General features: G+C 35.7%; 1 protein-coding gene across 1 annotated transcript in view; it reads right to left on the minus strand.

The window, feature by feature from the left end:
- The window catches only part of LOC145680577 (uncharacterized), a 264,515-nt gene that overhangs the window by 10,646 nt on the left and 226,173 nt on the right, over nucleotides 1-27,696 (minus strand). Inside the window, exons 6-8 of the mRNA XM_081751222.1 lie at nucleotides 13,753-13,916; nucleotides 8,213-8,386; nucleotides 639-822 (exon numbers count right to left, since the gene is read on the minus strand). Of these exons, the coding sequence (XP_081607348.1) occupies nucleotides 639-822; nucleotides 8,213-8,386; nucleotides 13,753-13,916 (522 nt within the window). The remainder of the gene's footprint in view (nucleotides 1-638; nucleotides 823-8,212; nucleotides 8,387-13,752; nucleotides 13,917-27,696) is intronic.

A 27,696-nucleotide genomic window follows, 5' to 3' on the forward strand; every position in this document is an offset into this window, starting at 1 on the left:
CCCCTAGAACATTGTGGCCTTCCGGCTAGAAAGGGCGGAACTCAACAGAAGTTAGGCGAAATAGGAACGCTCGGAAGTTCATTTGAGTTGTTCAAGAAGTAATACCAAACTGCTCATTGCAACCTGTTCATTTATGTATAGCTTGTGGAAATCGTTCCTTAGAAAAACCAGTTTCAAAATAAATGGACGATTATTTTGATAGTTTAGGGTGTATTTTCAGGAAATATGCCTTTGTTGAGTTTGACTTTACTACTCGGAACGCCACATATGAAACGTTCAAATTTCCATTTAACCTCCATTTTACAGTTAGAACTTCTCAATTTTACAATCGATGACAAGATTCATAAATTATGGAGAACAGCTGCAGCTTACACTTCACTCTCATTGTTTCACTTTCTGGCAAACGTTTAGGTTCTGCACAGGTCCCATGAGACGAGAATGAGCTCTTCGAGTAGAAACAGATACATTTTGAGACGAGACACCACCCTCACAACACACTTCCGAGACAAGATTGTCTGAACTTGTACATAACCCTAGCAACGCCCATGAGAACTTAATTAAATTAACTCAGAAAAATTACGAATAGCAACGTCAAATTAAACTCACTTTGGTTTTCCAGTATTAACATAGATACCTACCTCTTCGTGAGTTGCGTTTGGAAATGGCGCTTCTCCGCTTAACATCTCTGCGAGGATTACTCCGAAGCTGTAGACATCCGACGCAGAAGACGGGAGTTCCCCCGCCAGCATCTCAGGCGACATCCATCCAGGGGCACCTTTTATCTGCCAAAGGTCATCGTGGGCACTACCACTTAACACTGATCTGCAATACACAAAAGCACAAACGAACTTCCATTGAAATAATAAGATCAATTTTCTGTACATTTTGCGAATAATTAACTTGAAAGTTTCGAAAACCTTCGCACACTGTATGACTTAAAATCGCTTCAAGCTCAACGTTGCACAGACAATTAAAGCTCGTCAATATTTCTTGAGACTACTGACTTAACTAGTAGAATTTATTGTCCACTCTAGAAAATTTTATTTTTTATGTCCCTCTTGGCCTACTAAAAGGCATTTAATCCTAGGTTTCTCCAATGCCTATTCAACGTATTGTACTACTGCAAAGAGGAGACATCACTAGGATAATGCACGGAAATTGAAAAATTATAATAATATTCCGTTTAATTATATTGTCAGACAATAATAATAATAATAATAATAATAATAATAATAATAATAATAATAATAATAATAATAATAATAATAATAATAATAATGTATTAATTTCCTCGAAGGAATTTGGCTAATCTTTAATAGAGAAATTAAAATGGCAATACAATAAAAAAAAGACAATACCATATTAAAATGGCAATATCATATATATCATGAGATAAATAAAAGTTTTAGATTTAAATACAATGGAAACAAGATTATGTTGGAATAACTTTTTGAAAAAAGAATTATAAATCTAACGTAAGTAACAGATTCATTTTCCAAACTATTTGAAAATAAATAACACTATTATAAGGGTTCTATTTCTAAGATGAAAATTAGTAACTACAAAGGATTTTACAGTGGTAAATTCGAATCTGAAATCACAATTCCGTCGTCATTAATAGTTCTCCAATAATTCCAATAACTCCATGAATTATAATTTGAATGTATAAGTAATATGAGTCATCATTATTTGAAGTAGACGTGTGTACAGATGTTTTCATTTGGTCTACGTCAAGATGTGAAAGGTGAGACAACACTACAACATCCTCCATGATAAATGTGAGTCAGCAAAACGTAAACAAAACTTATAAAATGCTTCTGGAGATTTAATACGAGGCGTTTAATAAGTTGTTAAAAATACAATAAAACAAACGATTCCTTTGAATCAATATCAGAAATAATGTACGTAGACATAAAATGATCTTATGTGCGCTGTTCCAAAAGTGTACAACACCTAAGAAGAAAAAAAATGGTTATACAGAAAGGTGGTACATTTTTCCCATTAAGTTTAGGACCAGTTCTTGGAGCAGTTGTATTGTAGTATTTTAGTCATTAATTATGTCAGAATTACGTAAAATAATTTTAGTTCCTGAAAATGCTGTGCATAAGACTCAGTCTAATATAAAATGAATAGATCTGCCTTTATTCACATCAATCACGTTTAGAGGAAGATATTAATATTTTTAAATGCCATGATCTTAGTGTACAACAAAAGTGGAAATTGTATAAGCAAGCTCTGCATCCTTATTTACAGAATACATCATTTTCACATAAACCTATTATATTAACTGTTATTCATGAAGAAGAAGAAGAAAATCCTCATCAGCCTTCAAGATGATAACAATACTTCTATTTTACAATTTATACCATTTTACAATCAGTACCATAAACGCTAGGAAGGAAAACATGTCTATTATTCAAACGGTTAATAGATTGAGATAAAATTTATTGGAATGTCAGATGTAGTACGCATTCAAGGAAAAAAACAATACCAGCTTCAAATAGTATTGATTTAGTAAAAGATGTTGTTCGTACACGTAAATATTCTAGACATCCAAACAGGTATTAATGAATTTTAAAAAAAATATGAGATGATCTTAATTTTCCTAAAGAATTTATTGACACTTCTGTTAGCGCACCAACATCAAAAGTGAATAATAATAATAATAATAATAATAATAATAATAATAATAATAATAATAATAATAATAATAATAGTCGCCGTAGTCGCAAAATAAGAAAAGAGTCCTGCAGCTGTGTCTAATTTGTGTAAAGATTGGAAAGAATATAGTATGCAAACAATATGGGAAAAAATATCAAAAATATATTATGATTATCCAAATCCTGATTCATTATCATGTATTCAAACATTACATCATAGAACAATGTTATCGAAAAAGAAAATTAAAAATTTGGGTAGCTTCACAAGATGCGTCTATGTTATAAGCACCCCCACGTAAAGATTATTTTTAGCATAAACAGCATTATATTGGTGCGCCGAATAAAATATTATAATGTTTGCAAATATACAAACTATTGCAAATATAGTAATTATAACCCACAAACGCCCAAGACCAGTTTTATTCGTTAGCAACTGCCTGAACAATACCGTGTTACATCGAAAACCTGAGAAGAAAACTTGAAATTCGTACAACAAGAGAACGGGTACTGTGCCTGAAGTGGAACAACGGGGGTTTGGCTAAATGAATGATATAGCCCATGTAACGTAGTGAAAAATAAAGTGGGTCACTGGTGGCACAAGGAGCGTTTGTGGGATAAATATATATTATGTCATATTGATATTTTTCATAATATGAAGATTGTATTCCGTTTAAAAACTAAGAGAGGTTCTAAGTGGTAAAACCAATAACAAAAAGTTTAAAAAATACCATATTTAATGTACAAACAGATTTTGGTGGTGAATATTATAATCAACTCGTAAAAGTTTGTTTAAAGAATATGAAATTGATCATTATAGTATTCATTCTGAAATTAAAACCGAGCTTAAGTAGAACGGTTTATACATACATTAAAACAAAAATTGTATCGTTATTTTAACGCAAAAAATGCTTATCAATATGTTAATCTTTTAGATCAAATTGTATTTTATATAATTTTGATCATTCATATCATTCTAGTATCAAAATGCCACCTGCACAAGTTAGTGATTCCAATGTGAATCAAGTATGGAATACATTGTACAGTGATAAATTATGCGAAATGAATTTAAGTTACAATTTTAGTCCGGGTGAATATGTTCGTGTTATAAAATGGTTAGGTTATCTGTCTATACGAACTCGTGGATTTGATCAGATTCTATTCAGTCTGCAAAATTAATCAACCTTTATCTTGACTTTTACGTTACTCTCTTTTCAAATGCTAGGAGTCAAAATTTTGATAATACAACGACATTATTTAAACTAGCACAAACTAATTATTTTCGTAAAGAGTAATGAGGTGTTGCGATAATCCAAATTAATATTCCATGGAGTTTTTAGAATGTAGGTAAAAAAAGAAGCTGTATAACACACACTGTTCAGAATAATAAACTTGAGCGTTATCGTGTTAATATAATATCAGGAAATTATTTATCTGTTTAAACAATTTTAGATATGATTCTTGAGGGAAGTTTGAATGTTAAAAAAATATAAATATAAAAATAAAGTTATTAGACTTTCTCCAAAGTTACTTTCAATGTACGATTCATATTACACCAGGGTTAGAATATATTTTAGGATTTATTAATGAAAATACGACAGAAATTCATCGTGTAATACATTCCAATTGTCAAATATGAAAGATATAATATGAGCACGTGGAAAATTTCCGTTTAATTTAGATTATAATACACCAATGCAATTAACGTGTGCATCGATAAGGTAAAATAACAACAAGACATTGAACCAATAATTCGAAACTTAGTGCCTATAATGTTGAACATGGATATGTAAGAACTGTTTCATAAACCACATTATGTTAAAGTTGAAAAGAAATGTTAGGATACGATAGAAGCAAGCTTAAAAGTTGAACACGGGTTAAAATTACATTTCGTTTTGAAACTTCAAACTTGACACTTCACTTTTAAAAAAATGACTTCTGAAAGTTCTTATGATAGTTTATACATTATATTAGTTTGAAACGTTAGTGTAGATGTTTATCCTAAATATAGTCCGACACATTTTATTAATCAATTAAAGAATAATATTTGATTATCAGAATCGGGTTGGTACGTAGGATTAAGTAAAGTACATATTCCATCAACGTGTTGTTACCGAAGCTGAAACTGTTATGTAGTACAAATTTAACAAATGCAGAACTTATGAAAAGTAAAACCATCATTGGATATTATCCATCAATTCACCATTTAATAGATGAATTAAATAAAGTAGCAAGATTCATAAGATTTTCTTTCTCAACTATTGTACACGTTGAATGTGATAATTATGTAGAATCACTTAAATTGTTAGTAACATTAGCTTTACAACTATGATTTTCTGGGAAATGAGATCTTGTTTTTCAACGTCATGGATTTAAACAACCACACGTAGAGATTGAATATCTACATCAAATATTTACTTATACTGATACTATATAATATCAATATTAGGTGATACAAAAGCACCGTTATTACATATAACAACAATGTCCAATATTTAATACGGAAAAGTTCAAACGATAGCATTTCAAGATATTCATTATATATTATACTTGCAAAATTCGATTTTAACTCAATAGAAATACTATTAAAAGATCACGCAGATCATTCTGCTCTCGGACATTGACTGTAACGTTTCATTTAAAAAAAAAAACTCTCCTGCTGCTGTTAAATATAGAATGATATTAACACGTGTTTGTTATCAATGAGGGCGTGAGATACAACATTTTTTAGAACCTGTATATAAAAGGAAACATGGGGGCACGATGGATCAGTGGTAGAGCGCTTTCCTCTGGTGCGTAGGATCCCTGGTTCGATACCCGGCCAAGTAAGTTTGTGGTGAACAAAGTCATACTCGTGAATTTCCCCGATAGTTCCGTTTCCTTCCACTTTCTCATTCCACCAATTCTTCCAGTATAATTCACTTTCTTTAATCACGTCTCCCTTAGACTAAAAGGCATAACGTGGGACGTTAAATTTAAATATTTTATTATTTTTTTTCATAAAAGAGGACATGGTATAGGTAGTTACATTAAAGATTTATTTCGTTTGTCATTACCATTTCTTAAACAATGGGTAAAGCTGTAGGGCATTAAGTATTACAAACGGGAATTAAAGTTGCGGGTGATGTGTAAGATGAACGTCCATTTAAAGAATCTGTCCGTACACGTGTAAGAGAAGTTGGTGATAGTTTAAAGACAAAGGCTATAAATAAAGTCGGACTGTTGCTAAATGGTAGCAATAAGAGACGGTCACGCAAACGGAAAGCTTCTGTTGAGCTACGATTGTAAACTATGGACCACCGACGAAACGTAAACACATAAGAGATATATTGGGTCTAGGTCAAAACCCCCACACTCAAGAAATGTCAAAACACCCACACAAACGGTCATAACTCCCAAACAAATGGACAAATCTCCCAAAAGCACGAACGGTCAAGACCCCCACAGCCAAAACCCCCACACTCAAGAAATGTCAAAACGCCCACACGATCGGTCATAACCCCCACACAAATGGACAAATCTCCCAAACGTACGAACGGTCAAAACCCCCACAGCCAAAACCCCCACACTCAAGAAATGTCAAAACGCCCACACAATCGGTCATAACCCCCACACAAATGGACAAAACATCCACACATAGTAACGGTCATAGTCCCCACATAAATGGACAAAACTCCCACACAAATGGTCAAAACTCTCACATGCAGAAATTGTCACAACTGCCACACAAATGGACAAAACCCCCACAAAATCGGACAAATCCCCCACACTCTGAAATGATCGTCATTCCACGTCTTTGTTGCGGCTCTTTATGACGCCCAAGAGAAATAGTTGCAACATCAGTTTAATTGGAATAAAAAATGTTATTAAAAAGTACAAGGGCAATACATGCAACCAGGATCATTTCAGAGTGTGGGAGATTTGTCCGATTGTGTGGGGGTTTTGTCCATTTGTGTGGCAGTTGTGACTATTTCTGCATGTGGGAGTTTTGTCCATTTGTGTGGGGGTTTTGTCCATTTATGTGGGGATTGTGACCGTTGCTATGTGTGGCTGTTTTGTCCATTTGTGTGGGCGTTATGACCGTTGGAGGTTATGACCGACTACCAGTGTGGGGGTTTTGGCTGTGGGGGTTATGACCGTTCGTGTATTTGGGAGATTTGTCCATTTGTGTGGGAGTTATGACCGATCGTGTGGGCGTTTTGACATTTCTTGAGTGTGGGGGTTTTGGCTGTGGGGGTTTTGACCCTTCGTGCGTTTGGGAGATTTGTCCATTTGTATGAGGGTTATGACCGTTTGTGTGGGCGTTTTGACATTTCTTGAGTGTGGGGGTTTTGGCTGTGGGGGTTTTGACCGGTTCCCGATATATTTTCATAATGACTTTATTGAATTCAAATAGTTCTGAATGTTGTATGTTGCTTGAGATTTCCAACCTGTTTTCACATGTTCCCTCAAAGCTAATTCCTGTTTTAAACCTACGCCATGATCTTTACAATACACTCCAACCTCTAGATACGGTATTGGTTAATTGAAACATATAGTTCTTGTATGAATTATATATTTTATATACACAGTTTTAATTGTTAACTAGTTTAAATCACTAAAATTTGTGGAATGTTAGATTTTGGATTTAAAAGAGTATTAGAAGTTCCAACATTCTGTAACTAGCGTGATTAATCACTGTTAAACTAGAATTGTAAAGGATGGTCTAGTTGAACAAATGATCTTATAATAGTAAGTGATAAAAGATGTTAGACAAACAATGAATATGCTTAACGTGATTAAAAAGATTTTTTTTAAAGAAGTCTTAACCGACTTTACACACGTAACCCATTTGTTTAAAATGTTACAAACAATAGAGACAGTGCAATGTATAATGGAAGTGCTCCAAAAATTTGCAGTATAACTTCTGTTGTTATGCAACCATAATCACACCAAAGAATGTATGGTTGGCTATAAGCATGTTATTTTGTCGGCAATTAATCTAGTGTCCATTGAGATGTTTTATTGTCTAACTTTAAGGATTACAATCAGATCCTAAAGAAATTTCCATGGGACCACTGGAAAAGTACATTCTTTCAAAAGAAGAATCATTAAAATCGGTGCACCTATGCCGGAGATACGTGTGAACATAACTACAACATACAAATGGGTTGAATTGAGAACCTCGCCGCTTTTTTCTTTCTTTCTTTCTTTTTTTTCTGAAATATTTTAAAAATATTTAAGTGGTATTAGAAGCAAGCAGAAAGTAGTTGTATTAATGTCATTTGCTAATGTTTAATTGCTAAGTAATTTCGGTAAAGAACAATACAGGAATATTACTATTCGCAGTGACTATATACGCTATTATGGTGCTCAAGTTGTAAGTTTATTCATAGTTTAAGCAGTAAAGAAAGTTTGACGACGACTAATGAACTCTGTTGAGGAATTAGACTTCGTAGATTTGACAAGCCTATACGCCTTAATCAAATGCCATATATTCTGCTGTATCCAATAAATAAATAAATAAATAAATAAAATAAGGAAATTGTACTAATGACAAATGAGTAATTGCCTACCTGATATGTGAAAATCCCAGGTCAGCTACTTTTGCTCTTCTATGTTCATCCAGGAGGACATTGGCTGACTTTAGATCCCCATGAAGCACTGGTGGCTGGTGATGATGCAAGAAGTTCATTCCCTGAGCAACGTCTCGACCTATCTCACGACAGATGGCAGCATCTATTGCACCTCTGACAAGAGTAAAATCAAAACATTAAATTCTTTATTCAGACAATTAAGAAGAGCAAATTGCAAACTAATTTTTATATATCCATAATTAAGGTTGAATGAACATTTTCGACAAGAACCAGGCGTATTAATACGATTTTTTGTTATCTCTATTAATAAGAATGTCGCAAATTGTGACACAACCATACAAGAGAGTAACAGGTGGTAAATATACCTCAAAATTTCGCATTATCACCTCTTTTGTATCTCCCTACGGATATGCCTCAACTTCCAGACATTTCAGTACGCTTATGATATTGTATTTCTTGCACTTTGCAATACCATCCAGCAAATCAATCCACTCTTACAGCTTTAGATAATTTTTATTGATGTTATTAAAAGTGTCATCTACAAATTAACGCTTCCCAAACTCAAGCAGTTTACTTTCAATTGCCCAAAAAGTCAACCAAAGTACGTCGTAATTCTAACCAGTTATCTCTACAGGTTGACGAGGTTCCATGTAAGCTAGTAAGGCAGCAACATAATTATATAGGAGTAACATTAGAACAGCATCTCAAGTGGAAGAAACATCTTGTCACGATCACTAATAAAAAATACAATCCCTAAACGTTTAACCCCTGGGGCTTAAAACCTACTCAATACTTGCAAAGCCTTCCTGCGTCCAACCCGAACATATATCTTGAGTTTCTGCACCAAACGGTTTTTAGCTACCAGAAGCTACTCATACTTGAAAAGCATGCCTTCCGAATTGCTCACAAGATTAAATTACCTAGTTGCAGTGGTGCCCCCCCCTCATGTCCATGACGCACCCCCCCTCAAATGCCTATCCGTAGGTGTTCTTCCATGAAAAAAATCTTTTCGATTAATTTTTACACCCTCTCAAACATATTTATATAGATTTTAACCCCCCCAAATATTTCAATGACGCAGTTTGCGTCATAGCCCCCCCCTTGCGGGCACCCCTGCCTAGTTGTGCCAATACCTTTACAATCTTGTCACATTTCCTACACTACAGAACCACAGAGAAACACAGAATTAATTATACTAAGTTCATTATTGTCTTCTTTAGGATACGATCCACTATTTAGCAGTTCACTCTGCACCTTCTCGATATATACACACATACCTATTCACATTGTACTGTTACACACTTCCTCCGAATCAACCTGCTGCTGCTGCTTTACACTACTTGCTGATTTTCATACTCACCTTCATCTCTCTCTCATCTTCCCATCTTATTGCACAGTGATTCTCCTCCGTAACTATCCTCTGTCTACACTATAGCTCTAGAGCTGCCCTTAAGCAAGGAGATGGTTTCATTTGTGCTCTCACATAACCTGTGTATTGTGGCGTAACTTGGACCTCATTTCCATTGTTAAATGATTTATTTCTACAAGCCAAGTCTTCTGTCTGATATATATACATGTGCCTCTAGTATTGTTTTGACGTCACCGTTCTATTCCTTCCTATTTAAGACCCTTGCTTCATATGAATAATACAGTGTTGCTTCTAATATGTATACTGTATGCTTTCTCATCATTATATGCTTTCTCTATTACAGCTTATGCTTTTTTCCATTAAACATATTCATGCCCCAATATATAACTTCCATTAGACCAACTATGGTCTTTTATCCAATTTTTAGCTTTCCTTACCTAAAAGAGGGCGTAACCTTCTAAAAGGGTGCCAGCCTTCAGCTAGCTTGTAAAAAAGCAGACAGTAAGGAAGCTAGTCTTGCACGACTAGTATAAAATAAAGAAAAGGCCGACGTTTCCAGGATTGCCATGTATTGTGTTTTATGGAAATGATGTTTATTAAAGGTATTTGACCCACGTTTCCCATCAATAATTATCCGTCTCCTATCTTCTTGTCTCACCTCTTCTCTAAATAAAGGGCGGTACCATTTTGGAAGGAAGCTAGTCTTGCATGCACTGTTTGGGGACCTGTTTCTCTGATCCTCCCTATAGTTTCCTTTTGAAGCAGCAAATATCATTGTTTATGTATGTAGTGAAATAAAAGTCGTAAAAACCTGGTACACCTATTTAAAAATCTGAAGGATCGATTGCTCGAACTGATTATATTGAAAGCATCGTACAGAGACACGATACCGGTACCAAAGTTATCCTATAAATTAAATAACGACAGAAAATCATTTGGATTATCTCTGTTTGGTAAGCATATATTTCTTTACCAATGTATAATTTCCCATATTTCTTTAAGAAATACGCTAGAATAGAAGTAATGATAAGGAACCATACTGAATGACTTGTTTTGCATACTTTCGGTTCAATTCTCTTACTAGCACAGTCTTGGCATTTAGGAATTTAAGAATAGATTTACGGAAAATAGTTGAAACACCCATATATTTAGCAATTTAACAAAAACAATTAAAAAATGTAACTTGCAGATTAATATAGCGTTGGATTATCTTACGTCCTGAGAACAGCTTGATCCGACGTGCAATGGAATTATAGAGGTTTTGAATTATAACAAGTGGAATACTAATCATTCCGCATGTAGTGCTTCACTCAGTTCCTTGAGAAAGGATAGAAACAGAGATTCGTGCCGGATTCGTGTCTTGAAAACAGACGACACATGCTCAATCATGTTCACATCCGGAGACTGGGCAGGCCAGAGGAGGTGCCCGATGTTCCTCAAACAGGTTCAGCTGTGTGAATGGGCTCATTATCATACTGCAATATGGCATAATTGCCCAGAAACAACATAGGACCATAGGATGCACATGGGAGGGACATGAGCGTAAGCACAGGATCCACTAGAAACCGGGATATTGTGGTTCACTATATGAAAGACTGACTGCGATATTTCACGGTTGGGTGGAGACACATACGCTTCTTTGCGCGTCCACCACATATAAACACAGCCTGTGGTTTGAAATAAGATGAACGATGGCTCGTCCGACCATACCACACGTTTTCAATTATCGGCAGCCCATGTTACACGTTCGTACTAAAACGTCATAATTCTTCATCAGCGGGTTCGCCCGCGTAACCCGATTCCATACGCCCACGTCACGTACACTTATAACTTGCGGGGGATTGTGACTCTCGACAGAGACTGCGGAAGGTGTTGCTCGAGTTTCTCCATCACTTGCACCGCAGTCGCATGGTGGTTCTGAGCGATAATCCACTTTAATGCTCAGTGGGACTTCTCACTGAGGGTTTTCTTCAGATCCCTCTTTGTCTTCGCTGATATGATTTTGCCGTGCGTTTTGTACGCCGTCATCACCTTTGATATTTTCCCTCGCGAAACACCCAGAATACTTGCCACTTTGGCCACGCCTGCGGCACATAACCAATCGCTAAAATTTGCCTTCTTTGCAAATCAGAGTGGTCGCTCATTTTATACTACCACTTTCTGTTCAGTTCACTGCACACTGCCGTTCTTAATACAGAGTTTGCCCTAATAAATCATCACCAACAGGCCGGTGTGTAGTCGCCGATTGACCGTTGTGATATCTTATACGTTTTGAATTGTAAGTATTTCCATTAAATTGCTATTATATTAAATTGATAAGTACTTGCTACTATATATAAACGTTCTATCTTGGTTTAGTATTCTTGTTTACACAAATTCGATTTTACTGAAGTTACGTGAACTACTACAATTGGTTTCGAAATGATTTTCCAGAATTTGGGAACCTTCCATGAGCTTCAATTTTCAGATTACTTCTTCGTGTTAAGGGGGCAGACTACTAAAAATGATACAAAAGCTAACCATTTTTCTTTTTCCCGTTTTTCGTAAGTAAAAAGAGATAATGAAATGTAACTTACCACAGTAATAGACAATGTTATTCTACGCCCGAAAATATGAATCGAAAATTTTTCCGTGTTGCCATTCATAGAAACTACAGTGTGACCACAATAGGAATTACCCAAAAATCTAGGTTAAGGCAGCGACTAGAGAAAGAACTCAACGGTAATTGATGACTTATCATGTTTTCTTCATTCCTTGTTAACTAATTTTTAAATAAATACAAATATTATTTAAAAATTAGTTATTCAAAATTATTCCGATTCGTAATTTTTGGGTGTAGAATAACATTATATATTATTGTGGTAAGCTACATTTCATTATCCCTTTTCACTTATGAAAAACGGGCAAACGAAACATGGTTAGCTTTTGTATCATTTTTAGTAATCTGTTCCTTAACGAATGAACTATCCTCTTGAACTTTGTTTATCAATTCTACCTTTTCCTTCATGAGCCTCGCTTCCCTCTCTCTTTTGAAATACAGTTTCTTATCAAACAAGATCATATTCAGTTTTTCTGTTTATCTCTAATATTCTTCTTCTCTGTTATACTCTTTCCAATTTTTCTTCTTTATTTTACGATTCTTCCCAGCTTTATTCCTACATTACGTTATACATTTACGTTCAGAACACGTCTATTCGCTTTTTATTGCTGTTGTGCACATGCACGTACCTGTGCCGCAGAGTGCAATATCCTATACATGACTTTCCATGAATGCGACACAACCGTTTTTCTTAACTATTCAGAACACCACTGAAATCTTTCCTTAAGGCTTCCTCTCCTAATTTCGTTTTTGTTTCCCGTTAACACATCTAATCTTCACTAATAATACTACCTATATATTTAAAACTAGTTTCCCGCTAAATGCTCCCTTTCTACTTGTATGTTTAATACACAGACCACTTCGTTCCAGACTTTATTGTTCTTTCCTCTCTTTCTTTTTAAAAGTTTGTTCTCACTCAAAAGTCTTCAGATCTTGCTCATGCTATGATGCTATGATTTTCGGTACATATTTTCCTCAACAAGAATCAAATCCACCTAATTAAGGCGTTAGGTTTTAAAAAAAATACTTTATACCTACTGTATATTGACCTTGTTTGACCAGGTGCCTGTCCGTCCGTCCGTCCGTTTGGAAGACAAAATGTCTGAAGAACTAATGGATGAATCACCATCAGTTTTAGCCAGGATGTAGAGGGCCAAATTCAGGCACAGCGTTTGTTCATAGAGGTGATTCGTCCACCGGAAGTGGTACAAATAAACCATTTTGGTTAAAAACGTTTACTATAGAGCAAAAAAGGTAAAAGATAGCAAGAAACGAATTTTTTGCAGTAGATTAAGCGTCCCAAGAATACATCTTATCTCCACTCTAATCTCCCTACTAAAACCGGAAAAGGTAGAAATCTACTACCATTTCCGGTTTTAATATTAATTGAGAAATTGCATGTCATATAAACCAAACCCCTTCACGTGATGTACATGTGACACTGTTACTTGTTTTCTACATCCAATCGAAATACTATCTTTTCTGTGACGTCTTTCCTTCGTCTTTCTTTGAAATCAGTTTATAATTTAAAAAATTTAGAATAGTTCTTACCCTGCCTGCTTATGGATGTAATTGTAGAGAGAGCCTCCAGATAGGTACTCGAGCACCAACAAGGGCCGTGGTGTAGAAGTGCAGACTCCTAACAGTTGGACCACTCGAGGGTGATGTAAAGAGTAGAGGAGGGCTGCTGAACACCGAAAGTTCTCTCGTTCGTCCTGGGAAAAGAGAGAAAGAGACAAAATAAAACAGTATTGCACGTAGAAATCTTGACACAGCGTTAGTGCGAATGTAAAAGTAACACTCACTATGTTGTTCGTGATTGATCTTATGCAAGAACCATAACCTACATAAACATTATGTGATAGACCTATTATTGGCATATCTCCAGTATTTAGCCGGACAAAGACTAGAAAAATGTTGAGTTGGACAGCGTGGTAAAGTATTTAATTGTATAAGGCCAGTTCTAATATAAGGAAGTGGCCAGATAAATGTGGCAATGTTACACCAAAGGGCTGCTTCCAGAGAGTATTGCCATTTATTTATACTTAAAAGTGTGGGATGTTGTCCTTTTTTTAAAATGGTATTCCTGTGCAAACCATAGCGAGATACTATTCGTTATTACAGTGTAGAGTTTGGGTACAAAAATATTTTGAATCATAACTAAAATCAAAGGTATGTTTCAATTTCCAAAAGCCATGGTCGAACAAATTACTAAATACGGTTTCTTTCGCAAGACAAGTGGAACGATATGACACGTAAGTTGTATGATTTTTTTAACTAACAAGAGGGGGAAAAGTAGACTAGCATGATAAATACGACTTACTTTAAGGAAATTTCTTTTGTTCTTTTATACGCAGTATCAAAAATATTACAGATTCGTTATCTTATTGAGGAATAGCGAAAAGAACAAATAACTTCAAAGTAAAGAAATATGTAATAATAGTTAAATTTATTTTATTTTCCCCAGTCCTCGACTTACATATTAGCTTAACAAGCTATATAGCTCAGAGTCCCACTCTCTTGAGGTCCGCCCCAAGTATTTAAAGGAAAAACTGGATGTACATTTCCAAAATATAAGGTTAGAAAACAATAAAAAAAGAACCTACGAATTAATAAAAAAATCATTTGTAAGTTAAGAGCCTAATTTTACTTCTTAATTGTATTTCAGTTGGACAATTACTTTGATAAAATATATATTTTATCATCTGCAAATGGCTTTATTATATTAGATAAGGTCCATAAATTACCATCTAGCATATATTCAATACAAGAAAACAGCGACAATTTGTCATTGACAGAGGACAACAGGACATATAAAGGGTCCCATTATCTTCAATACCTTATGGCCTCATCAACCCTAAATCCAGCTCCCATTTTACCTATCCCTTTGGAGTTTTTTTTTTTTTTTTTAATTCGTGCAAGTAAACAAAACTTTCGTGTTGCAGAGTGAGAAATTAATCCGTCATTAATCACAGTGACAGTAGAAGGTTGCAAATTTTAACTTAAAAAGTTACAAATGTGTGTGAAAGTCTGGAATTCCCAAATTATTAAATTTTAGACATGTGTTTTTATAATGGAATTTCCATGTGTTATTGATGAAGTATTCATGTATGGTAAGCTGTGAATTCATAAACAATATAATTGTAGTAGGTACAAAATAATGGACATCCTGATTGCTTCTGGTTTTCATTCTGATAAGTATGATCAGTGCATCTTATATTCGTGACATCATCAATCCTGTCCTCAAACCTTACGTAGATACTTTGCAAGGCCCTATCTTCACGTTTGATAACGGGCACTCCCGTACCGCCGAGCTAGCCAGTGTGTTCTACTCAGTATGTACTTTCTATTGTACTCTGCCAGGTCTCTGGGCATAATGAAAATCAAACTTTGTATTGTTTAAAGGAGTGGTCCATTTATTGCAGCTTATCGCCCCTTCCATCTCCGATGCCATACGAGACGGGACGTTAAGTTCCAAACTTGTACTCAGATTTGTATCCGAGATAAGGTCTCCTCATTGGGATCATTAGCACAGAAAGCACATACTTTACTTTCAGACATTTGGCCACGAAGGTATGGTTTAATGGAGTTTATTAATTGTTACCAGTTTCAAGATATTAATTTTTCATATGAAATGAATTCCATTATCTGATAACCTATACTATATATATAAAGCTATCAGATGTCCCGCATGGTTGGGGGAGTTCCCTTTTAGTTCTATGATTAGTGCACACGCCTTCTGGTCGGGAGACTCGCAATAGACCCCAAGTGGAACCTTATGTGGTTCTGATCCCACGTTAAGTTGTAGGTCCCATATAGCACTACTGCTGAAAGCGACACTAAACTCCAAGCAACCAATTGACATAATTGGGATGACGAAGTGTTTCAGTTCTTACTTAGTTGATATTACCACCGTTTCGAGCGCTGCTGCACTTGTGCTCATTAAATAAAATTATATATTTATGATTTATATAAGGTTTAATCTTATAACGTTCCCCAAACATAATAATTATTCAAGGGCGAAAGTATGTATTGTGAAAGAATTCTGGGAATTTAATGCCAGTGATATACGTTCATCCGTTAGATCTATATTTTCTTGCTGAGCTCACGAACTTACATACAGGTGCTGTATTGTCTCGCGTTTAAGCATCACTTCTTAGCAAAAACAAGCAATCTAGTGATGGTGCTGTTTATTCACGTATTTTGGCAACACAGAAGCACTTAGTCGGTACATGTGTACTTGAAGCGAGTCATCGTTGTTGTTTGAATAAACGTTGCATACTACTCAATTAAGAGGGAGTAGTTTATATGGTTGTTGTTACTTTTAAGAACTGTTTGTTCTAAAAATAAAGTTCTTAATAAGTATAGAGTAAGTTCTAATTTCCAGTTGTTTTCCCGCAGTTAAGACTTAAAAATACTCTTTAGGCTAGTTCCGGTTTATGCGTATGAATACATTTTTTTCTGTCAGTAAAATTAAAGACGTCGTTTATACGCTTGTCAGAAAGATCTTCGTCCCATAAAATGAGCTTCCGTAACATTTAAAAAGTTGTACCACGGGCTGTTTCATTGATACAATTATTATCGTTAAAAGAATTGTGAAGCAGTACGGTAGCCAATTGGAGAGCTTTGTCAGATCAGTGTCATCTCGTGACTGTCTGGATGGCCGAAATTCAACATGTTTTGAGAATTCAAAATGTTTCTCAGAAACATGTTCCCAAACTTCTGGTACTTTCATGTTTATAAAGCTTGAGGAAACCTATCTGAAACCTTATAAAGTAGAATCAGTCACTCCTCGACCTTATGTTACTCCCTCTGTTCACTGATTTCATAAGACGCTGTTCAATTATCATATCTGGCGATACACCACTTCATACTTTGTTAGTGCCGGGGTGGCTCAGTTAGAATATTCACCTCTGGTGCGTGAGGTCCATGGTTCGATTCCCGCTTCCGTCAAGAGAACTTTGTGGTGGACAAACACCGTGTGTGTGGATTCTTCCGTTTCCTCTGACTTCATTCATCCCATCATTTCATTCATTTCTCATCACCACGGTCTTCTTTAGCCTAGCCGGCATAACCGTGGAACAAAACTAAAATATTTCATTTTTCCATACTTTGTCTTTTCTTCGAATAGTAAAATAACCATCAATAAATTTTCTGAATTCAACGTTGTCTATTTTTCCACTCAACTCTTCCATTTGCTGTACATAAAATTGGGCACGTTTGGCATTCAAAATGTGACCTGCTGCGTGAAAGTAAGGCATCATTGATTTAATGCAATACAAATGTAGTTTCCAGTCCCCAACTCAATCCGCTTGAATGTAGAGAAGGAAATAAAATGCGATCTTTAAGTTTTACATCCCACGGTTATGCCGGTTAGGCTAAAGGAGACGGTGATGATGAGATGAATGTAATGGTGGAATGAAGAAAGTGGGAGGAAACGGGAGAACTCCGAGAAAACACACGCACACGGTGTTTGTCCACCACAAAGTCCACATGGCGCGAGCTGGGATCGAACCAGGAACCCTAAGCACTGGAGGTGAATAATCTACCACTGAGACACCGTGCCCCCGTATGTAGAGAAGGATAAGCTTGACTTGTTCCATATACTGTAACCACAACCTGTCAGTTTCTCGAGAAGTTTCCCATTTTCTGTAGCCTTTTCAACAATGTTGATTAGTTATTTGATTCTGATGTTCCCTTGAAGACTTTCAATAGCTTTGGTATTTGTCGCCATAAGTTCATGAATAGTGTCTCGAATAATATTTCTGGTTTCTTCATTTAACTCTTTTAGAGAATGTTTAAGAAGTATCACATACAGAATAATGAATGTCAGAAAATAAGCTCTTAGGGCTTTGGAATAAGCATCACCATTCATTTTCCCAACTGTATTATTCGAATACAACAAACCCCACATTTCCTCAATTCCACTGCCTGACATTAGGTATCCAACAGTGCCTAAGTAAGACATTAGCGAGTGAAGTCCACAAAACCGAACAACAATTTTTGACAGATTAGTCCCTGGTTCTGCTGTGGTAACGATTTGCATAGCTTTCCAAAACAATGGTTGATCATAAGTCACTATGCATGTCACTATGCAATATGTTTAGAATTTATTTTATTTATGTTGTTTAGGAAGCCAGTTTAATCAGAATTTAAATATGGAAAAGTAACCTAGAAACATTCATAGTTATCTATCAAGTATCTAATTTTACACACAAAAAAAAATCAACTTTGAGTTCACAATAACAGTTTCAGTAAGAATCAAGTATGTCAGTCATTTTTCGGCAGAGCTCCACTTTTTTAAACATTCGTTCACAAACAAGAAGACAAAGAACTTTAGAATCACTTCTTACAATTTGCCAATTGTTTCAAAGTTGTGAGGACCTCTGGTGTTTGGGATCTCTGGTTCGATCCCAGCTCGCGCCAAGTGAACTTTGTGGTGGACAAACACCGTGTGCGTGGGATTCCTCGGGTTGTCCCGTTTCCTCCTACTTTCTTCATTCCACCATTTCACTCATTTTTTTCTCATCATCACCGTCTCCTTTAGCCTCACCGTCATAATCGTGGGTCGTAAAACTAAAAAATTTCATTTCATTTCAGTTTCAAAGTTGTGAGGCTAAACAGATTAACATTAAATTGTAAAACAAAATTTTCACATTTTCACGTCAAATATCAGTCTATACTAGTCATATAGCTCGTTTACAATTTTTCTATTGGTTAAATCAAGGTTTAAATCACAACAGTTATCCTTGGTGAATACACAAGTTTTTACACAATCTAAAAATGATGTTTTTTGACTGAGATATGGAGGAAAATATCACTTAGGAGGAGTAGAGCTTGGCGGCCATCTTGGATCCGTCATTTTGGATGGAAGCAAACAATGAAAATTAGGAAACTTTTCAGAATTCGTTCTACACATCTCTAGGAGCTAATCCTGCAAGTTTCAGCTAATTATGAATTTGTTTCACATCCATCCTATTTTTGTCCTAAATTTACTGTTCTAAGATGAAAAAGTTGAAGAGGAAGAGTTCGGATTCAGGAGATAAGGGCACAAGAGATGCAATTGGATTATTAAGGGTAATAACGAAAGGTTTACAGAAAAATGGAAAATGGGTATATTGTGTTTATTGATCTAGAAAAGGTTTTACCCACCGCGTCAACTGCAAATTTTTGTTGTGAGTTCTGAAGAAGGTTGGGTTTGGAATGGAAAGATCGAAGGCTTATAAGAAACTTATATATAAACCAACAAGTAAGTCTTAGAATAGGGGAGCATGAAGAGAAGAGTGCAATTGGAAGGGGAGTTCAACAGGGATGTTGTATCTCGTCAACATTATTTAATAACTATCTAGAAGAGACAGTGAAAAACAACCCATTTAATCAAGATGGCATTTCGGTAGAAGGTAGAATTATTAGATGTATGTGGTTTAAAGATGATATGTCTATGTAAGGAAACTAATAAAATGTTATATAGAATTAGAAAACTTGAAAAATGGGTGTGAAGAATATAGGATGAAAATTAATCTTAGAAAGAGAAAAGCCATGGTGACTGGAACGAAGCTGTTGTGTCAAATGTAGAAGTAGGAGAAAAGAAAATAGAATAGGTGTCTAATTTTCGATGCCTTGGCAGTATTATTAATGACGGTATGAAGTGCGAATGAAATAAAAGTAAGGATAGGAATGGCGAAATAAGCCTTTAGGAGGATGTAAAGATTATTTTGTGGGACCTTGAATAAGGAGTTGAGAAAAAGACTCATAAAATGCGTCGTGTGGAGTATTGTACTGTATGGGGTAGAAACGTGGACATTACGCAAGACTGATAAAAAAAAACTAGTGGAAGCTTTCGAATTTTGGGTGTGGAGAAGAATGAAGAGAATAAACTCGCTCGACCGGAAAAACGAATGAGAGGGGGGAGAAAAGAACAATTTTAAGTATTATTGGGAAGAGAAAGAGAAACTGGTTAGGACATTGACTAAGAAGGAACTGTATTATGAGGGACGTGCTAGAGGGTATGGTGGCAGAAAAGAGATGGAGAAGGCGAAGGAAACTACAATTGATGGACAGTATAAAAACAAAAACTCGTACGTGAAGGCGAAGAGGTTAGCTCAATACTGTGAGTATGGAAGCTTTTCAGTTGCAGCAAGTGACCTGCCAATAATGGCAGAACATCTATGAGGATCCTAACAAAACATGTTGTTAGTAAGTGTCCACGGGGATGTTTTGAATGTTGTGTCACCGGCATCGACACACTGTATCATTCCGTACTACTAACCCAAATGTTCTATTAATATTTCTCGCTATTAGAACTGCAGAATGTTCTCGTTTGAAGTTGTAAAGCAAATTTATTTGTCATCCATGGCGCACTGTTAAACGACTCTGCCTAACAACACATTTTAACTTCTGGCTAACTGGACATCCGAGTCTGCTTTTTGAATATGTACAAGAATTTGAGATATCCTACTCATGATGTCGGTCCATCCATTGGAAACCAAAATTCTTTCTTCCAAATTTAACTTGGCAAGTGCGCAGCTTTCTGACATTCACTTCAGGTTTATTTCAAGTCAGCAGTGGCTAGGGAATAACCTGGATCCTACTGAATGGGGATGGTTCATGAAGGAAGGTAGATTAAACCCAGTGTCTTCAATGCTTCCTGCAGCTTCCGAAGAACTTCTAGAACTAATATCTTTATAACTTCAAAATAACAGCAAGAAGGGACTGTGACGAAACATGTCGATGCAAAAAGACAGACATTCAGTGTTCCAAGTTTTGTACTTCTTGCTTAGGAGAGATCTGTAAAAATTCAGCTCCTCCCTCTTACGGTTTCGATGATGATGATGAATGACTGGCCAATATTTTTCGTGTGTGAACTATAAAGAAAAGCCCTACAAGAAACATTTTAATAACAGTTTTCTCGACTTATAAATGTACCCAATTTATAAGTTCAGCTGAAACTTAAGATCGGAAAAATGTTGCCTTTCGGCATCAATAAAATTAATATATATCCACACATGGAAATGTTTTATTGGTCGTTTTATGGTACAAATCGAAGTGGTAATTCTTGTGGAGTATGTAGGTTTTTTCACAATTGAAATGTGTTTATTTCTAACTTAGATATGTGCAAAAATATCAAAAACGGCAAAAGTGCTTGGCGGCCATCTTGGATCCGCCATTTTGGATGGAAGCGGACATAGAAAATTGAGGGACTTTTCAGGATTCATTCTGTATGTAAAGAGAAACTAATCCTGAAATTTTCAGCTAATTATGAATTATTTTCACAGAAAATCCTACATTTACTGGGCTATCTGTTCTTCTGTTCTGCTATGTAACCTTCTGTTCAGTACTCGGAGCAAATTTTGTGCTGCATGCAATGTGACACTAACTGTTATATAATCCTCACATTTCTCTGGGTTCGATTTCTTAGACATCGGTATCATGATCACCTACTAAAAATCTTTTACGCACTTTGGAGCTATTCTTTCTTGTCCTTGTCTGCGATATTCTTAATGATATCGATTAGTATATTATCTACCCAGTTGCCTTTCCATTCCTAATCATATATACGAACGTATATCTTTCTGAAACTTCTCCCAAAGAACACTAAATCGTTTTATTATCCTCATGTACCTCATTTTCTTCTTCAACATGTAGGCCACATGGTCTATTCCCACTCTCATACAAGTCCTCAACATATTCTTTTCCGTCTTCCTAAGACTTCACTTCTCTCGCCGACTATCTTCCCATTCTCATTTTCTACTGCAGGAAGTTAAACGAGTTACGTAATACCCCCTTGTTTCCTCTGAAGTTCCATAATTTTCACCTTATACATTTCCTCATATTTCTCAACTCGTTCTAATTCTTCTATGTCCTCACATTTTCTTTTATAAAACTCTTCCCTTGATCTGTCTGTTTCCCTTCGTAACTCGTTTAATTTTCTGCCCTCTTCCTGCCCTCTTCTGTATCAATCTATTTACATTTTCATGTCTTCCTTTCCTTCATTTTCTGCAATATCTCTTTTGTAACCAATGACTTCTTAGCCATTTTGTGTTCGCAGCAACCTACTACTTCTGTAACATACTGTATGCAAATGTCCAACATGCTCCCACCGTCTGTTACTACCCACACCTTTCCTTTCCTCGTGTGAGCATATCTCTTCGAATTTTTCAACGAATTAACTTCTTACTTCCTCGTTTTTCAACTTTTCAGTATTCAAAATCTTGTTGCCTTGTTTTCTTCTGCTCACATTTTAAAATTGAATATCCACTTTGCCCAGCACAAGATTATGATCAGAGAGAATGTTGGCCCCGCGAAGGGTCTTCGTGTTCTTCAAGCTATTCCGATATCTATCTTAAATAATAATAATAATAATAATAATAATAATAATAATAATAATAATAATAATAATAATAATAATAATAATAATAATAATAATAATAATAATAATAATAATATTTTTTTATTTTTTTTTAATTTCGAAAATTTAATTTTTTTTAGGTTGTTTTCTTGTTCTCTCTTTTAACTTTCTTTCTCTTTTCCTATTATCTTTTTTCTTTTATCTTTGCTTTTTTTCGGATACTACACTTCTTTTTATTATTATTATTATCTCGGTTATGAGTTTCATATGTCATATGCTTATTTTGTATTCTTTGGTAAATTTATCTTATTTTTATTTCTGTATTTGTATGAGTGTACTTTAATTAAGGTGTCAATTGATTTGAAAATCGTGCTTATATTATTTTATGATTTTCATGTATGTTCATTTGTAACTTTGACTATATGTATGTTCCTTTTAATATGTTATATACTTTTTTTCCTACTGTATACTTATATCAATGTTATTTTAGTCTCATGACTGGGTGTACTTGTTTGAGATGTACTTAAGATGATATTTCTGCTTATTTGTTTTCTCATTATGCTTTTCATTGTATTTCTATCTGTAATACCCATTGCATGATTTTTTTTTTTTTGCTTGTTTCATTTTTGTTATTTAAATGTAAGCGCCCTATATTTGTATAATCCTTCTTGGGGGCACTTTGTGGCTGTAGCTGTTTGTCCCTAATAAACATTTAAACATTATTATTATTATTATTATTATTATTATTATTATTATTATTATTATTATTATTATTATTATTATTATTATTATTAAATATTCTGCCTTTTGACAGGTTCCTGGTACTAATGAAAGTTTTTTCTTCATCTTAATTTTCAGTTTGGGCTTGCAAATGTTTCTTCCGGGCTTCTCGATTTTTAGTTTCCTCTTTTAACTCTCAGTATTTTCTTCTATTTTTCAAATCATCGATCACTTGCGTTCTTCTTCCTACTATCTTACCTTCTATGGCGGTATGGAGAAAATAATTTCTTCACAAGATCTGTCCGATCCAATTGGCTTTTCTACGAAGGATGGTGGCTAGAAGCGTCCTCTTCTCTCCTATTCGTTTTAAAACGTCTTTGTTTGTTACTCATTCTGTTTATTTTATCTTCTTCATATTCCTCCAATACCACATTTGGAAGCTCTCTAAATATTTCTTCTCTAACTTCCGTAGTGTCCAAGTCTGTGAAGCATAACGTCCAATGCTCCATATATAGCACTTGATCAATTTCTTCCTTATATTAAGGCCGGTAGTTTAGAGTGATCTTTTCATGTTGAATGCTTCTTTGGCTATGGTAATTCTCGAACTGATCTCTCTGATGTAGTACCCGTTTTTCGTCAAAATACTTCCCAGATATTTCAATGTACCTGGGATAGATGGTCGACCTCTTCAAGTACTCTTTGTTCTACTCTGATCCATAAGGGCGTATTTCCACGGGATATTCGATTTTTCGATGTTGATTTCCATTCCATTTAGTTTCCACCCTCCCTCAATATCTCCACCTTGCCGCGGTGGGGGGAGGGGGCTTACGTGCTCTAATGATTCCAATAGCTATGCAGGAGATGGCTTCGCTATCAGAGAGCTTCCCATGTCGGTCAAGTCTTTAGGGATAGGAGCCAGAGTAAGAGAGATATAATGATAGTCGGCAGCAGCTCTACCATTACCACACTGAGGCTGAAGATGATTGACATCGGCAAGGCTCAGATGTGGACAAAAACAAGCAGGGACAGGATGTTCTCTGTGGCTATTTCACTGCGATGTAGAAGGACCTGGGATACCACCACTTTACTCAGTCCCTAGAAAACAGCATGGAAAGAGAAATTTAAAAATGTAATATTAGGGAATACGACACTACTTTTTCAAAGAGGGTCGTCTCTGGCAGTGGAGGGAAACAAAGCAGGGCCTCCTTGGTCGTCATCAAACGAAATCCTTGCAGGATAGGAACTTGAAATGTGGGATCGCTGTTACAATGTGATGAAAACCGGAAAACCTAAAGAAAGAAATGGAACGCATGAAGATAGATATCCTGGGAATCAGCAAAGTTAAGTGACCTGATGGAGGAGATATGTGGAGCGGGTACCTCAGAATGATTTATTCAGGAGCTGTACACGGCGCAGAAGGACATGGTTTTGTCTTGAGTAAGAAGATAGGACAAAAAGTTATAGGCAGCTGGAGAAACCGTGAAAGGATAGCAATGTTGAAGATAGCAACAGAAGCGAGGAATATGACGATAATCGAAGTATATACGCCTACATCAAACTACACAGATGAGGAAGTATAAATAGAAGAAACTTATGAACAAATAGAAGAAGTATTGATGAAAGTAGAAGACCAGGACAATTTAATCATCATGGGTGACTGGAACGCAGTAGCCGGAGAAGGCAAAAAAGGGACTAGGAATTTCGGCCTAGGAGAAAGGAATGTGAGAGGCGCACGACTAGTTGAGTTTTGCAAAACCCATAATCTGACTGTAACAAACACTCTCTTCGAACAACTACTAAGAAGAATATATACATGGACAAGACCAGTAGACAAATAAAGATACCAAATAGACTATATAATGACCCGACAAGCATTTAGAAATAAAGTGAAGAACAGTAAGAGTTACCCAAGTGAAAAAATAAACTCAGACCATAATTTAGTTTTGATGAAGAGCGAACTCCGACTAAAGAAGAAAAGAGTGGTAGCACCAAACAAAAGATGGAACACAACCAAGCTAAGAAGAGATGAAAGCACGAAAAGGGAACTTGCAACTGCGACAGACAAAGAGACGTCTAAGGTAGCTTTAGCAGGTGATGACATCAACTCCAAATGCGAAGTCATGAAAGCAGGGATTACAAAAGCAGCTGATGAGCACATAGGAAGAGAAGCGAAAACCCAATATAAACCCTGAATAACAGCTGAAATATTGCAAACGATGGACAAAAGACGACAGTTCAAGATAACAAACAATGAAGAGGAATATAGAAGGTGCAGAAAGCATATCAACAGAGAAATAAAGAAGACCAGAGAAAACTGGATAAACAACTTGTGCAAGCAAATTGAAGAAAATATAGTCAAAGGCAATACAGAAACGACATTTAGAAAGGTTAGAAAACAGTTCAGTGAGAAAAGGAAACGCACAGGCATCATATACAAGAACAGGACAGCGCTAGAGCAGATAACAAGAAGATGGATGGAATATATTGAAGAACTTTACAAAGGAGACAGAGTGAACGAAGAAGAGATAGAGAAGGAAGACCCCAATGAAAATTAATTAGAACCTTCAATTTTACAGTCCGAATTTGACAATGCTTTGGAGAAAATGCAACATGGTAAAGCCCCAGGAATAGACCAAATACCAACGGAAGTGACTAGGAATCTCGGAATAGCAACAAAGAAGAAACTATTTAATCTTATCAATGAAATGTACATCTCGGGAAAAATACCAAGAGATTCGAGAAAAGCATATTGTTCCCTATCCCGAAGAGAAACGGCGCGCGGAAATACGAAGAACACAGAACATTACATTTGTTTTCCCATGCATCAAAAATACTGTGCAAAATTATTGCACAGCGAATAGAAAGGAAAATCAAAGAACGGTTATCGGAGGACCAGTTTGGATTTAGGAGGAAAAGGGGAACAAGAGAAGCAATACTGAGTCTACGGTTGATCATGGAACAGCACATCAGAATAAACAAACCAATTTTGATACATTGTAGCTATAGCAAAAACTGTTGATAACGTTAGATTGGAATATCATGTCCAGAGCGTTGAAGAATCTGAAAGTGGATTACAGAGACAGATGAATAATATGCCAACTTTACAGAAACCAGACAGCTGTTATAAGAAGAGATCAGAATGAAACAAGAGTAAGAAAAGGAATAAGGCAAGGATGTGGACTTTCACCTTTCCTGTTCAACGTCTATATAGAAGAGGCTGTTTAAGAATTCTTTGATTACAACAAGAAAGGCGTAAAAGTGAATAGCCAGGCTTTCAGCACAATAAAGTTTGCTGATGACATAGCACTGATAGTGAACAACGAAAAGGACTTGAGGAAGCACTTTCAAACTTGAACGACCAACTGGTAAAAACATGCAAAATGAAGATAAATAAGAAGAAAACCAAAATGATAAAGTGCACAAGAGCAGGACCGGAAGGGGCAAACGTATGGCTAGATAGAGAGAAAATCGAAGATGTCAAGACCTTCTTCTATTTAGGAAGTCTATTATCATCGGACGGAAGAAGTGAAATAGATGTAAGTTTCTGAATAGTGAGGCTAAACAAGCATTTGATAGGAAAAGAGGACTGCTAACATCAAGAAATGTGTCGTTAGACGTTCGTAAACTATTTATTAAGACTCTGGTATGGAGCATGGCGCTTTACGGATCAGAGACAAACATTCAGAAAAGCTGAAATATCCAAGGTGGAAGCATTTGAAATGTGGTGTTGGCGCACAATGCTACGCATATCATGGACCGAAAGGAAAAGGAATAAAGACGTACTAAAGGAAGCTAATGAAGGATGGCAAATCATGAAGATAATAGAAAAAAAGATGGTTGTACATCTTATTCACACTCTGATTGGATCACCGTGATGATAGAGGGAAAACCAGGAAGAGGAACACCAAGGATCGAAAATCTAGATGCAGTTACGAAGAAGAGACCTTATCAAAGTATCAAACAGCTCTTCCAAAGAAGAGAGAGGTTTTAAAATTTTCATGTTGCCCACCAACCTATGGTTGAGGTAAACAAGAAAGAAGATAGTTTCCCAGTGACTCTTAAATCATATTACAGTTTATTTGATATCTTCGGCTGTCTATTGTCTGTGTATAGCTGTCCATGTACATCTTTTTCCCTTGTGCTGATTGAACCAAATGTTCTCAATTACTAATGAACTACATATATCTACAGAAATTGATCAGCTTCTCTCCCATGTAATTTCTTTTGCCTAGATCATATTTTCCTACAATACCTTCCTGTTTTTCTTCCATAAGTTCATTGAAATCTCCATTTACAATTATGCATGCACCCCTCTTCTCCGTGTCTGTAATTTCTTCCATTTTCTCATAATACTCCTTTACCCTTTCAGTTGTTCACAAAGTCGTCCGTGCGTATGCCTGTATCATCATTAGATCCTTCATTTTTCC

The sequence above is a fragment of the Thermobia domestica genome, chromosome 3 (genome assembly GCF_964235325.1).
Source record: "Thermobia domestica chromosome 3, izTheDome1.hap1.1, whole genome shotgun sequence".
NCBI lineage: Eukaryota > Metazoa > Arthropoda > Insecta > Zygentoma > Lepismatidae > Thermobia > Thermobia domestica.